Here is a 15,722-nt window from a genome sequence, read left to right as displayed (position 1 = left end):
CTCGTTTTACTAAATCATGCACACAATATAATAAATAGTTCCCTCGTTTTACTAAATTGTGCACAAGATTAGTACAACATGGCCATGATTTATTAAAAACTAGAGTACAAATTCTTAATTTGTGTCCACGTATGTATATATTTTTGTTTTGCATGTCATGTGAGGGCTCTGTAAAAAGTTTTTTTTTTTTTTTTTTTTTAAATGAACAATAATAATAGTTGGCACATGTTGCTAAGCTCATGCAATACTTATATGCACAAACAAAATAGCATATGTTGGGTGAAATAGCTCTTTTTTAAAGACTGGATGAAATTGACTGTCATGTTGGATTTCACTTAGCTTGTTGCAGCGCATTCAAGGATTGGCTTTTTGTATGTAGGAGAAATGTGATGCTGCATGTAATTTGGCTAAAATGAGGTATCTCAGAAGGCAGCATAACAATGCAGGTCTCTAGATCTGGAAACTCATCACTCTTTATTTCTCTGCAGATTCCTCAGATCAGCTATGCATCCACAGCTCCGGAGCTGAGCGACAACACTCGCTATGACTTTTTTTCCCGTGTCGTTCCACCGGATTCCTATCAGGCCCAGGCCATGCTGGATATTGTCACGGCGATGGGCTGGAACTACGTTTCCACACTGGCCTCGGAAGGGAACTATGGGGAAAGTGGCGTGGAAGCGTTCGTGCAGATCTCTCGAGAGATGGGTAAGATGGCTTTTCCTGATTGCCTAAATTGGCTTTATGCATTGATGAATTTAAACCAAGTGCACGCTTCAAGAAACAAGCTAGTCTTCCTTTCATGCTTGTAGTGTGTGCTGGGGCTCTATATACTTAAAGCGAAATGAAAAAACAAACGGGTGTGATGTAATTTCGAACAAAATCACATCAAAAGGATGGAGTTTGTATCAGGAGTTCGAAATAGATCACCAAAGCGAACTTTCTGGAAAAGAACTTTCTCATTGGTCCGTGGTGATTATGTGGGTGGGTGTGGTTCTGTGGCTCCGCCTTCTTTGATGTGGAAATCTTCTCTGGTTCATTTTATCTGTTCTGTTTGTCGAGGTCACTCAGGAGAGCTGCTTCATGTGCTTTGTTTTAACCCTAAGTGAAGAACGAAAAATGAGTTTATTGTATATTTGCACTTTGGAAGAGTGGCGATAGTTACCAAAAGTCAGAGCCAGTCTGCAGGTTTTCATGAGTTGGAGCTGACAGATTTCACAGAAAATTGCTTTTCCACCGTCCGGCAAAACTGTTCTTGTCGCTTAACTGTTCCAAGCCGAGATTACGGAGCTGAGAATGGTTTGTAATCATGCTGTGCCATACCAGGCTTAAGTGGAAATACAACTTGAACCATTAATTACCATTTGGCCCAATGGTGAAAAAGCAGGTAATGATTCCATTCAGTCGGAGGATAACAAACATGTTTGATATTTTGAGTCGATTTTTGTTTCCGTTTGTCATGCGTCTCCTAGCAATGAGGCAAGTGTTTTTGCATGAGTTTGTTGTGTTTAGAACGACTTGAGGTCTAATAGTGTGTGATACTCAGCTGGCAAGTGTATGATTTTCCTCTACAAAGTTGGCAAATGAATGATAAATTGGGTTTTCATGTAGTATATTTCAGTTAGCCTAGGCAGGGAAAGCATATTATTATTCTTATCTTGCACATTCTTATCTGCTCAACGTGTACAGAAGTTGAATCCATTTAATTAATTCTTAGTTGTTAAACTAAGGATAAACTGGGATTATGTTGGTTACATACTGTAGTGTTTCTGATGTACTGGGTACCCTGGTGACTCTCTGCTCTTTGACCAAAATGTTCTTGATTTTGATGGTGTTTGGGACCAGGAGTGCTCTCAGTCGAGTGTTTAGCTGTTTTCTGTTCGGTCAGTGGATGTTGACATTGCTCACAGAAGGCAAAGGTGATGTAGACCAGGGGCGCCTGCAGGATTTTATCTGAGGTTACGCACAGAGCTCGCACACCCAGCCCCCCTGTCCGCAAAATGCGAGTAAATCAATTATTGCGTTGGTGGGAACGATCTAATGCTGTACAAATCGATTGTCTCTTTCCTGTTAACACATTTTTAGGAAATCTGATGCATGTAGGCTAACTACACTTTGTCGTATTTAGGGTAATTGTCATTCTTATCAGTGCAAACACATCTCATTTCTATGCGAATAAGGCTTGTTATATATTAGCGCTTTATGGATTTAATGTTGCGTTTCTGCAGGTGGTAAACAGATGAGATGTTTGGGCATATTTTGAATTGATCATGGCAGCATTAATTCATGAAATGATGGAGTTACAACTGGGCACATTTCCAGACACGCCATGCAGTCAAGTCCATGTTCTGCATATTAAAGATCTAGTCAGGTTTTCAGGGCCATAAAGTACACCAGATAGCAGTAGTCTGCTTCTAATTGGCATTCAGTACCTAACTTTTGTTGGGCACCTATCATGCTTTTCTTGTTTTACCAATCCTTTTGCATGTAATACAGCTTTTTATGCATGTGACCAATCTGCAGACTTACAAAGCACAAAATCCATGCCAAAGGGAGGCGTTTTCATCTCTCCAACAGAAATCACTTGAAACGCCTCGTTTGTAGTCTTGACGTTATTTCCGTGACTTAGCTACATCATCATGTTACACATTTGCATAATGCCCACCAAAAAACTGTTGAGTAAGTGATGTCAAGGAGGTTTTTTTCACCGCGAGGGTAAAAAACATTGTATTGACTTTCAGTACTGACGGAGTTGTTACCATAGATATAATACAGTTTAAAGCTGCTCATGAAGCCTTGGGTGCTGAAACCCAATTATGGTAAGGGGCGACACATTTCCCGACACACGCTCCAATTGGTTGACCAATCATAGACTGGTCCAGCTGACCAATCAGAACAGACTGAGCTTTTCGGAAAGGTGGTGTTTAAAGAGCCAGGAACTAAAAAAAGAATGTTTCAGGCAGAGGGTGAAAAGAGATGCTTTAGAAATTTACAGTATGTACATTTAACTTTAAATCATTTAAAAGTATTCCAACAGATCCCAAAAATAAAATGATAAATATGGGCTCTTTAATAGCCCCAGAAGGACAAACACTGGGTCAGTAAGCTGCCTAAGAAGGCATGCAAATTGGATGGGAGAGTGTAAAACGAACACTGTCTAGTCAAATCCTCTACAGGAATGATACTGCTGACCGCTATCAAGTCTCCTGGACTATCAATAAAGACCCACAGCTGAAGATAAGCAGGGAATATGGTTAAGAGGAGGACACGGATGGACTGAAAGTATAATAACAGGCTTTAACACACAGTCCCTCCTCCGGTAAACGCATTCTATGCTATTATTCTCCCCCCTTCTTCACCCTACATGATAGAATTATAGCTATTACCAGAGACCCTGCTGCTCCGCAAATGCAAATATCACACAGCTGTACTAATCACACTGTTTAATTGTGCATTAAAAATTCATGAGCGATGGCACACATTTGTGTACTAACATCCACTTTAGCATCCTCCGGACTCCAGTGTTTACCATCACATGTAGTGTTTCACAGTTACTTAGAAACTGTATCTACTCAAGCTACTTGCTGCTCATAATTTAAAGTAGTTAACCACAGTCAAGCCACAGTCCCCCCTCATGATGTTTAGCTGCCAGAAGGCAGTGTTGACATTCAAATGGTTGATTTTTTGCAGCATATATAAACAATTAAAACCCTTGCGCATTTGCAGTATAACCATAATAACTACAAAATTGGTTTTACTATAGCATTTTCAGTAAAACCACAGTAATTACAAAAATTAAATGGTTTTTTTTTTGCAGTAAAACCAAAGTAACTACAAGATTAACCATGTTTTTACTATAGTAACCAAGGTTTAACAATGGTTTTGTAGTAAAACCAAAGTAACTACAAAAATAACCATGGTTTTATGACAGCATTTGAGGTAAAACAATAGTATTTACAAAAACTATCCATGGTTTGACTATAGTAGCCATGATTTAACTGTTTTTTTGTAGTAAAACCAAAGTAACTACAAGATAAACCATGGTTTTACTATATTAACCATGGTTTAACTGGTTTTTTTTGTTTGTTTTTGTTTTTGTTTTTGTTTATAGTAAACCCAAAGTAACTACAAGATTAACCATGATTTTACTATCACATTTGTAGTAAACCCATAGTAATTACAAATATTAACCATGGTTTTACTACAGTAAGCATGGTTTAACCATGTTTTTTGTAGTAAAACCAAAGTAACAACAAAAAATAACCATGGTTTTACTACAGCATTTGCAGTAAAACAATAATAATTACAAAAACTATCCATGGTTTGACTATAGTAGCCATGATTTAACTGTTTTTTGTAGTAAAACCAAAGTAACTACAAGATAAACCATGTTTTTACTATAGTAACCAAGGTTTAACAATGTTTTTTTTGTAGTAAAACCAAAGTAACTACAAGATTAACCATGGTTTTACTATAGTAACCAAGGTTTAACAATGGTTTTGTAGTAAAACCAAAGTAACTACAAAAATAACCATGGTTTTATGACAGCATTTGAGGTAAAACAATAGTATTTACAAAAACTATCCATGGTTTGACTATAGTAGCCATGATTTAACTGTTTTTTTTTGTAGTAAAACCAAAGTAACTACAAGATAAACCATGGTTTTTACTATAGTAACCAAGGTTTAACAATGTTTTTTTGTAGTAAAACCAAAGTAACTACAAGATTAACCAGGGTTTGACTATAGTAAACAAGGTTTAACAATGGTTTTGTAGTAAAACCAAAGTAACAACAAAAAATAACCATGGTTTTACTACAGCATTTGCAGTAAAACAATAATAATTACAAAAACTATCCATGGTTTAACTATAGTAGCCATGATTTAACTGTTTTTTGTAGTAAAACCAAAGTAACTACAAGATAAACCATGTTTTTACTATAGTAACCAAGGTTTAACAATGTTTTTTTTTGTAGTAAAACCAAAGTAACTACAAGATTAACCATGGTTTTACTATAGTAACCAAGGTTTAACAATGGTTTTGTAGTAAAACCAAAGTAACTACAAAAATAACCATGGTTTTATGACAGCATTTGAGGTAAAACAATAGTATTTACAAAAACTATCCATGGTTTGACTATAGTAGCCATGATTTATCTGTTTTTTTTTTGTAGTAAAACCAAAGTAACTACAAGATAAACCATGGTTTTTACTATAGTAACCAAGGTTTAACAATGTTTTTTTGTAGTAAAACCAAAGTAACTACAAGATTAACCAGGGTTTGACTATAGTAAACAAGGTTTAACAATGGTTTTGTAGTAAAACCAAAGTAACAACAAAAAATAACCATGGTTTTACTACAGCATTTGCAGTAAAACAATAATAATTACAAAAACTATCCATGGTTTGACTATAGTAGCCATGATTTAACTGTTTTTTGTAGTAAAACCAAAGTAACTACAAGATAAACCATGGTTTTACTATAGTAAACAAGGTTTAACAATGGTTTTGTAGTAAAACCAAAGTAACTACAAAAATAACCATGGTTTTATGACAGCATTTGAGGTAAAACAATAGTATTTACAAAAACTATCCATGGTTTGACTATAGTAGCCATGATTTAACTGTTTTTTTGTAGTAAAACCAAAGTAACTACAAGATAAACCATGTTTTTTTTTTACTGTAGTAGGTGTACTGACTCATTTATACTGTGAGACAAATTATGCTATAGGAGTTATCCTTGCCTTTGTTTGCAGTTGTCTTGTTGAGATTGTGAAGTAGTTTTATTTTTCATGCATTGCATTTCCCAAACCTCAGGTTCAATTCTCCCAGCTGTAACGTGAGCAGTGGATTACAACGGAGAGAAAAGAATTGAACAAGCATGCAATTAGCCGCTAAATGAATGTCATACAACAAGCGAATGAAAAGTCAATAGCTTTGCAACAATGATGCCCTCATTGTAGTTTCCACTAATGGCCAAGACAATTGAGATCTTCCTCGTTGCTTGTCACTACTTCAGGATATCACCGTGCATCAGATAGCAGTTGCCCTTTTGGGGCTATAAACATTAACCCCAGTTTATTCTACAAACTTTGAGTTTAATTAAGGACCGTTTTTTATCTTGTGCACGGTTGTATTCGCTGTCTGAGAGTGAACAGATGTCATGACCTAGTGTGTGGCGTGTATGCTTGATGCATTAAGCTGTAGTGCTGAAAAAACAGTGGTTTGCTCATCAAAACTCATAATGGGTTTATAGGGGTTTTGAACCTTGCCATCTAACATGACAGACCAACTAGATTAGTTTAAAACAAAGAGCCTTAAGGTTTTCAGCCAAATTTTGGGGGGCAAAAAAGGTCTATTGTCATTAGTGTAGCGACGTAATGACTGGATTTGCCTACAAAGCAGTACAGATGAACTAGATGGGTAATAGCAGCATTGTGGTTCTAACTGTCTCATGGTTTGGCAAGAACTAAGATGGATTAACGTGTGTTATGTGTGGCTGTTGTGAGGTATCCATAATTAGGTGAAGTACCCTGTCTCACTGCATTCGCTCTTGTGAAGATAACTCTCGCTATATGGACTTACTAATTATCTGTGGCTACATGCCGTGTACAGTTTTCCATCACACTAACACCATTTTATTTCCCCAGAGGGTAAAATAAATAATAAATGTGTTGCTCGTGGGTTGTTCTGTGTGTTCCATTAATGTATCAACTGTTTCTCCTAACATTCCTTTGGAATGCCAATGCAGGCGTATTGGAATATCGTGCCTCTACATATATTTATTGCAAAATTCCAAAAACGTACCTATACATACAAATCACTGCAGTTTCTAACTTTTATTTCTTTTCACACAAATTATTATTATGGGGCAGATTATTGATTAATAAAGACTTATTTCTAAATGGTTTCTTGCGCAATACTATGTTATGACTGCAAAAGTCAAGTCATCTTCATTTATAAAGTGCTTTTCACAACACATATTGTTTCAAAGCAGCTTCACAGTGACAATAGGAAAATTCTTTTTGAATCTTTTTGAAAATTCTGATTGAATCACTTCCGTTGTAAAAATTATTAATTATTACTTTAGGGGCTGCTTAAATGACACCTTTCCTACTGAATACCTTTAATGCATTCTTGCCGATTGCATAACCTGATATGTTCAACATGTTCCTGGGTCAACATTTTTGCTGACAACATTCAAATCAGATTTGAGGGACAAGTTTACAGTTTATGTCAAGTTTAGGCTTAAAATCATGAATTGGTGCTTCTACATCAGTGTTATTCATCTATCATTTCCCCTTGATTTTTGGGATAACTTATGGGTATGGTTAGGTTTAGGGGTAGGAACAGGGTTAAGACTAAATTTTCAGACTAGAATGTTGTTCCAGGATCAACAAAATATGTTGACCCAGGAACGCATCTAACTCAGCAATATCAGGACGTGCCTTGGTGATCATTTACGTGTTTAGTTTATAGGTTTGCATGTTTGAGTGTGAATGTGTGCAGAAGCTTGGTCTTTTTAAACAAGTGATATTTGCCAAATTACTTGTCTGTTCCTCATAATACAGAACAATTTGTTGTGTCCGCGGATCTATGCAGGGAATAGGAAAGGGAAGGAGGCCTTCGCAGGGGATAATTTAGTTGAAACGTCAGGGCTGCATTATCATTATGTCTAGATGCAGGTTCTTCATCTCATCTGGATACGGCCTGGATCTGGCAGGCTGCGGCAAACCTCGGGATAAACAGAGAGAGACTAATATTAGCATAGATGCCATTCTTCTTATGATGTAGCGAGTGCATCACAACACCTCTACCATAGTGCATGATTTGTAAACTAAAACATTTTGACTCATGCATCACATATGTATGGCTTTTCAGATGTAGTAAACTTGATCAGTAGCTCACCTGGTACAGTTTTGCACCTGCAATGTGGAGTGCCGTGAAACACGAGTCATGATAAAAGAGCACAAAGACTTGTAGAAGCAAGCTAAAATGGCATGGTAAATGCATCTTTATTTCACGTTATATGTTAGGTTTAGTGTAGGTATTACATTATTTTCAAATGCAACCTGCCGAGATACACATAACAACCATTGCAATAAAATGTTGCCACGTTCATTTAATGTGCTTTTAGGTTCAATTTCACATTGAAAGTGCAGTGCAGTGTGCAGGAAGCAACGCAATATCAATTTGCATTTTGTTGTCACAGTCTGTCTGCTTATATATAAACATTGCCTGTTTTCGTCTACATGCTAATAGCTCCATATTGTGTTTCTTTGTCCAGGTAGGCGACAGTTTATCATTTCAGAGTATCTAAGATTCTTAAAAGTCTTTTACGTGTGTAAATTCCTATTAATAAGCATCGAGACAGCTGCCAGGACGAGGTTAGTGAGCACGGTTCTCTGAGGAGCAAGTACCAATAGATGCTAATAGACATTAGCCTTAATTACCATGCCAATGGGCCATAGATAATTGCATTTATGTCTGTCATGGGATTTCCCTGTAGTTTCAGAAAAGCCATGTGAAATGGTCATTTCAGCAGCTGGGCTTCAGCTCTTCAGGTCCCAGACATGCACTGCAAAAAAGGACTTTCTCACTCAGTATCTTGTTTTACAGTACAAATATCTAAATATATATAGCCTGTTTACTGTCAGTGTCCCGGAAACGGGACAGTTAGCAATTTAATGCCTTTTTTCCTGTCACATATTTTAATCATAATCATAAACACTCAGAATTCACCCATTTTGAAAATGCGTTACCACAAAAACGGTACTTTAAATCATTTTGGCAAGCTACATTTTTGTGATATCAACTTCAAATTTGGAACACAACTTGGTTATACATATGGCTTTGATTTTCTAGCAATTTTAGACTCCAAATTATTTTGTAAAATATATATATTTGTATAAAATAAAAAATGTTTAGTTCAGTACATTTGCTTATACAGTAAATTTCAGTAACTTTTTTTACAATTTCATTTTTTGGAGTTGCTTTCACGCAAAATTAAGTGATTTTTTTTATACTTAAAAAAAAAACAACAACAACAAAAAACATGCCAATGGGGTCAGAAAAATAAACTTAATTCAAATGGGAAAACACTTTTATTTTTCTGACTGCATTTGCATATATTTGTTGTTTTAGGCATGAAGTCATTTTGATTAAAGTAAATATAATATAAAGTATATAATAAAATATAAAGTAAATATATCTTGATTTAACTTTGTTTAGATAAAAAAAATCTGGCAACAACTGCTGGGACCTGACTGGACTGAAGGATGGGCCGCTAGACAGATTGAGATTGACACATTTCTACCATCTTACCGCCCTTTTCAATTTGTCCAACATGTCTCTCAGTACGTCCACAGTTTCCTTCGCTCACATCTAAAGTAAACTGGCCATCCTCGGTAACCACCTGAGCCATATGTGTCTAGGCTATCTCTAATGACCCTGTAGCCGAAGACATTATATGCTCCAGAGGTCCAGGGCAGGAATTCATGAGAGAAAAGCGCATCTGCTCTGTTTAAAGGGCCTAATGAAGACATTGCATTCCAAGGAAACCAAACTCTGTCTATAGATAATATATAAACACAGGCTTCTGTTATTTTGGGGTTGTGACCTGCACAGACGGCTGCCAAGTGATGTCCTGTGAATGCCACAGGGGAACCGATGGTGCCAACTGCAAAGCACAACCCATATAGTGTTTCTGGCATTATAGATGGTGAAATTTTTTCATGCAGTTGGATCTGTAGAAGTAGAAGTAATTTCTTAAAAGGCAAAACTAAAGAAATTATGTAGTGCAATTTTAAACAGGCTATATTAATTGCTTTTTTTATCGCCAAAAGTGTGTGAACAGCTCGTAACAAAACGAGACATTTCTTGACTTCCTAGGTTGTCTATGAAAGCCTGAAGACTGATTTTTATGTGAAGGACTGAAAATCTAAAGGATGTGATGTTTTCACTCGCTCCCGAGAGTCTCTCTTCCGTTTAATGACACATGAAATGAATGCTTATATTCAGGATAATCTCGAAAGAGCCATTATGTACTGTAATGTAAATGTGTCATGCAAAGAAAAGAGATTAATTCAAACTATAGTCTCATATAGCCGGATCTAAAGTCTATATAGTCTCAAATATAGTGTATAAGTATATAAATGCACTTAATTTTGATCTAATGCCTTAAGTAATTTTGCCTCTCAAGTAAATGCCTTGATTTGAGAATGTTTAGATAATTGTAATATATATATATATACTTTGCAGTGCATGGAATTTTATTTTCAAACACGTAATTTGGTTTCTATGATGAGAGTGGAGAAATGAATGAATCAGAATATGAAGCTGGAAGAAATCTGTTCTTCATTTGCTTTCATCAGGGCTAAAACAATGCTAATGAAGAAAACTTATTTAAATGCAAATGAAGACAAGATTAAAACTTGCAGTCAGCCAATCAAAGAGTTGGAACAAATCAGATGGTACGATATCCTCCAATCACATGACACACCATGACATGGATTAGGTATTTTAACTGTTCTCCTACTAAACAACTAAAGCACAATTAAGGAACATATTACTGGAAATCATAAATGTTCAGAAGTTAACTCCAGCTATCAAGATCTTTGACAGGGTGTTTGTCATCATCATTATCAGCTCTCAAAAGCGAGAGACTCAACCACAGGACATCTGACGCGACATATGTCGCCAGTTAACAGTTGCTCTTTTTATTTCACAGTGTTCAACATCAATGACAAAAGTTCATGATCTGGACAATTTACAAAACTCCCAAGGATTCAAGATGCAACCTTGTATAAAAGGTGAATGCAGTGATGTTTTAATGTGCTTTTACGTTTCCTAAAGACTGTGTTGTTAGATTCTTTTTGCAATTCCTCATGATTCACGAGTGTCTCAGATTTAAACTTAGGGACCAAAATGTCATTGGATTTGAAATCAGTTCAATGAATCATTTCAAAGTGCAATGATTCGTTCTCAAAAATGTTCATTGAATTCTTTGAGTGCATTTTTTCATTTATTAAATGTACATTATTTTTTAATGCAAATATCTTAAATAAATATCGCTGGATGTTACTTTTTTTTTTACATTCGTCCATATACTCCGTAAAATTATGGCCCAATGTACAGTGTATTGTATTGATTTTTCACTGGTATTTTTTCTGTATTTTGCATTTGAAGGAAATGTCTGTAAACTTAACATAAAATGTGTTTGTTCTTACATTGAATGATTGATATGCATATAAAAAAGGTTAAATTTAGTGGAAAACAATGTGGTAAACCTCCTTTTTACTACATTTTACGTCTTGCATTAAATATTTTCTGATCAAATAGGCCACATAAGTTATATTACATTCCTTTTTTTTATCCATATCAATCAGGTGTATCAAGTTTAAACTTATCCATTAAACTTCAAAACCATGAGGATAAATATCTCACAGGCACTTTTAATTCCACAATCCACCTTATTGACAATAGAGCCGAATATGTGTGAGTACATCTGCCTCAACTTCCTAAAAGCACTTTTACCATCTGCAAAGATCTGCTTCACTTGCTTTTATTTTTACTCTAAGCCTCACAGAAAACATCTTTAGAGGGAGGTCAGGAGGGTCACGGTTGAAATAAATTGCAAAACCAATACTGCTGTTATTATGTGGAGAAACACAAGAGCATAGAAGTACTTCTAAATGGGAAAGCCTTGAGAACTCGTATGAAAGCCTATAAAGACGTAGACTTCAAGGGGAAACTCTGGAATGAAGAATGGTGTGATAATAACACTTTTTATTTTAAGAGAAGTCCAGCTTCAAGAGCTCAACATACACAAAAGGTGGTTAGCTGGTCTGTTATTATGGGGGTTTCAGATGGTGATTTGGACACACACAAGTTGCTCAGGCTGGGATTTGTCATTTCATTCACGTCGCGCTTCCTCAAAGTGACCCGGTCCAGCTGAAAGTCAGCGTCAAACGAGCTGTCAGAGCGCATTGGCTAGTGGATATCCGATTAGGCCGAGGTAGCAGAACATCCATACTTTCTAGCTTTCATCGATGTCTGCGGATTGACTACAGCCATTGATCCCGCTGCAAGTGGACTCTGTTCTCCTTAACGAGCTCGGACAACTTTACTGTTTAGAAAAGACAAATGCTACAGAAGCTTCCCACCTGCCAGGCCGGATGAGCCGAACCCAGAGATGCTCTGAAACGGCAGCTGGCGGCTGGTAATGAATCAAGCCCTGGCCAGCTGCGTGATAGATGTCACTGTCGGCCAGCACTGATTATCCGAGTCCGAGCTGCTGTGTGTGTTACATTGCGCTTTTTGTCCTCTCACTTTCTACTTTCACTTTGTCTTTTATCATGTACTCTTTAAAACTATATTTTTCTCTTAATATAGATGTTTATCGACAACTATAGTAATTTAAAATCAACATGAAATGAGTTTGCAACCTAAATGGAATATTCAATGAGAAGAAGTGGGTGGGACTTAAACTGATCAACTGGAATATGATTGGATAGTGAAAAATGGGGGGAGGGGTTGAAAAAAAAGTTGAAGTTTCAGAGTTATTTTGATGGTTATTTCACGGGACCAATGAATCATGTGCAATCATGCGCATTTTGATTTCATGTTGATATTTCAAGCTGACGTGCTCATCGTAAATTCAGTATATCAAAAAGTCAGTACATTCAGTCATGAATGAAAGGTAATAATGCATATGTGAATGCAGTTTTTCAGTCGCATACAGAGTTGAGAATTTGAACTAGATTTTTAAATGATTCAGTCAACTGTCTTTTAAGACATTTAAACGATTAATCGCATCTAACATAAAAAACTTTGTTTACATAATATATGTTTGTGTATATATATTATTTTATTTATATATATTATATATATATGTGTGTGTGTTTATATACATAGACACACATACTGTATATATGTATAAATAATTACGACCTGACAGCCCTCATTTACATATGTAACCCCTCCCATTCGAACCGCTGCTCTAAGCAGGACTCAAACCCAGGTCCGTTTGCATAGGAGTCGGGCGCTCTAACAAGGAGGCTAAAGATCACAGTCTCTAGTGTCAGTCGCTACAGCGCCTCTTGAGTTCAGGGGAGTGAGGTTTGCATGCACAGCTCTTACCGGCCTACGTCCCTTACAAACTTCAGTCCTATCCGGGTCACGGCACCAATGTAACCCCTCCTGTTCGAACTGCCCGCTCTAAGCATGTTCTTTACATGCAATCTGCAAGCAATCATATGATTACTATATGGCACAAGCTGATTGGCCTTTGTTCAGTGTTTGCTGGTCCTGCAGCGCTCTATCAGTTCCTCTGAACCCCTCCACCTCCCCAGCTCCACCTGCCTAGATCTGCTCAGGGATTTATTAACAATTCCGAGAGTTGTCATGATTGAAATAAGTATGTCCAACTTTATTTACATACTTATAGTATACTAGCTGAAGGAGATATAAAGTATATAGCATCTCTCAACTGCTTATTTGCTTGTATCGTTACAAAATGTAAACCATCATCCAGCACTGATCTGCTAAACGCGACTATAAGGCATGAAGATGTTAAGATATCATAAACATTAACATTATGATTTTCTATAAAGTTACTTTTGAAACAATGTGTATTATGGAAAGCCCTACATAAATAAATTTGACCTGATTTTTTAGTGTATCCTGCTGAAAGTCTGAGATTTGATTTTTAGTTTTAGGATTTGGTGTCCAAATTCCAAGAACTAAAATATCACAAACTGAGAATAATTCATTTTTAATGGGAAATGAATCTTCACTGCAGTTAAAGTGCACAGTTCTCAGACTGTTTCCCTGCTCGAGGTTAAGAGCGTTGGCCCACAGGGAAAAACGCTGTCCCGTAATTCCCGTCAGGCGTTTTGTTGACTTTGATGTAAACCTCTGACTGACCCCTTTCACTTTTTCAAGACTTCAGAGACATTCTGATGACACAAGCTGTCCTGACATCTGCCAGAGTTCAGCTGTTTCAAAGGATGTGCCCTCATAAGGGGTCATGCTCAATCAAATATTGGGTGAATTACATGCATTTTATTATCTTATTAAGTTAGTAATTTAAAAAGTAATTGCATTATTTACATTAGATGTACATATGCTATGAATGTTCTATGATCCAGATCATGCTGCACTGAAGTTGACTTTAAAATGCATTCAAAAGACACTTTTTAATGAGATTTATTCAAGATGAAAGTGAAACAAGATATTCAATGCAACAACAACAACAAAATGTAGGATGGGACTTAATTTCATACACAGGTGACCTTAGCCGAATATGAAATTATTTTGAATAACATGTGCAAGAAAAGTAAGAATAAAGTAAAAAGGGTCCATTTTAACTTCAGTGTTGGGTTAAAAGCAATCCAAGTTGGGTTGAAAATGGACAAACCCAGCGGTTGGGTTAAATGTTTGATCAACCTCCTGAGTAGTTTTATTTAACTCAACTATTGTTTAAAAATGATTATATAACTGAATGAACCCAAAATAGGTTGGAAATCAGACATAATTACTAGAGGCAACAATAATAATCAAAAGGTGAACATTTATTATTAAGCAATTTATGCTTATTAGCATTATTATTCATTAAACTTATTAATAAATGTTAATTTATTAAACATATTTCCAACATACTTTGGGTTCATTTTAATCAAGCATCAATACAGTAATTTTTAAACAATAGTTGAGTTCAGTAAAACTACCCAGCACATTGGGCAAACATTTAACCCATTTTTTTAGAGTGCATGAAGGACTTAAAGTGTGTGTGTGCGTGAGTGTGTGTTTGTTTGTGTGTGCAAACACAAATGTCGGTGTGGCTTTTCCTTTCTTTCTCAATTTTTCAAATGAAGCCATTTTGGTCCTGTCCGTGCTTGACATGTAATTTATTCACCCACCGCAAAACAGCATAAAACCATAGATTTAAAAGTTTCATCATTCCCCAGCCTCTCATTTCTCATGCATAAAATTTTTTTATTATTCAGCCCCGGGATGTGCATTTACGCAGGGTTTTGGCATGCCTTTATGTTCTGTGCCTCATCTTTCTCTGTCTCTCAGTCTCTGTCACTTTTTAATGGCCAGTATCAATATTTGCACTAAGATGACTGATATAATTTACTATATTATATATATATATATATATATATATATATATAGACACACATGTTTGCAATATATGTATATATTTCAATTCAGTGTAGAAGTCATGTGACTACAAAGTAATATCATGCAGTTTTCAATGTAACTCAGTACGTACTGCATACTACTATAAGCATTGTGCTAATAATCCTTTCCGAATAGCCTTCATATTTTCCTGTGCTTCTTCTACTGGCCTGAAGGAAAAATTGTCAGTTTTATGATGTTTTTAATAATGTGTCTCATATAGGCTCATGCATGCCTCCGAGGGTGCAGTATGAAGCTCAGCATGTATCTTTTAAAGAGCGCAGGTCGTGTTTGGCTCTAAGGGCATTGCACACTATTACCGTCTAGCAGTCAGGAGGGTGAATCTTGTCAGATTAACTTCAATCTTGTCCCTGGGTGGGTTTTTCAGGGATACGCAATTAGCCTTGGATCAAGGTCTCAAATTGACATGGTGGTCCAATCAGCCGTCGCAGATGCGTAATTTCATGAAGGAAATCGGCTAATTAGGCCCTCCAATTTCCACATGTTCCATGTTCCCGTAAGATTGCGGCTGATTGAGTC

The 15,722-nt window shown here is 36.3% G+C and overlaps 1 protein-coding gene across 3 annotated transcripts in view; it reads left to right on the top strand.

Annotated features, from left to right (window-relative positions):
- grm8a (glutamate receptor, metabotropic 8a) overlaps positions 1–15,722 on the top strand; it is a 240,618-nt gene that overhangs the window by 97,620 nt on the left and 127,276 nt on the right. For all 3 annotated transcript variants that reach the window (XM_048154637.1, XM_048154636.1, XM_048154638.1), the window contains exon 3: positions 489–705. In XM_048154637.1, coding sequence (XP_048010594.1) covers positions 489–705 — 217 coding nt within the window. The remainder of the gene's footprint in view (positions 1–488; positions 706–15,722) is intronic.

The sequence above is a fragment of the Megalobrama amblycephala genome, linkage group LG14 (genome assembly GCF_018812025.1).
Source record: "Megalobrama amblycephala isolate DHTTF-2021 linkage group LG14, ASM1881202v1, whole genome shotgun sequence".
Classification (NCBI taxonomy): domain Eukaryota; kingdom Metazoa; phylum Chordata; class Actinopteri; order Cypriniformes; family Xenocyprididae; genus Megalobrama; species Megalobrama amblycephala.
The sequence above is the reverse complement of the archived record's forward strand: the minus strand, read 5'-3'. Positions and strand labels throughout refer to the sequence as shown.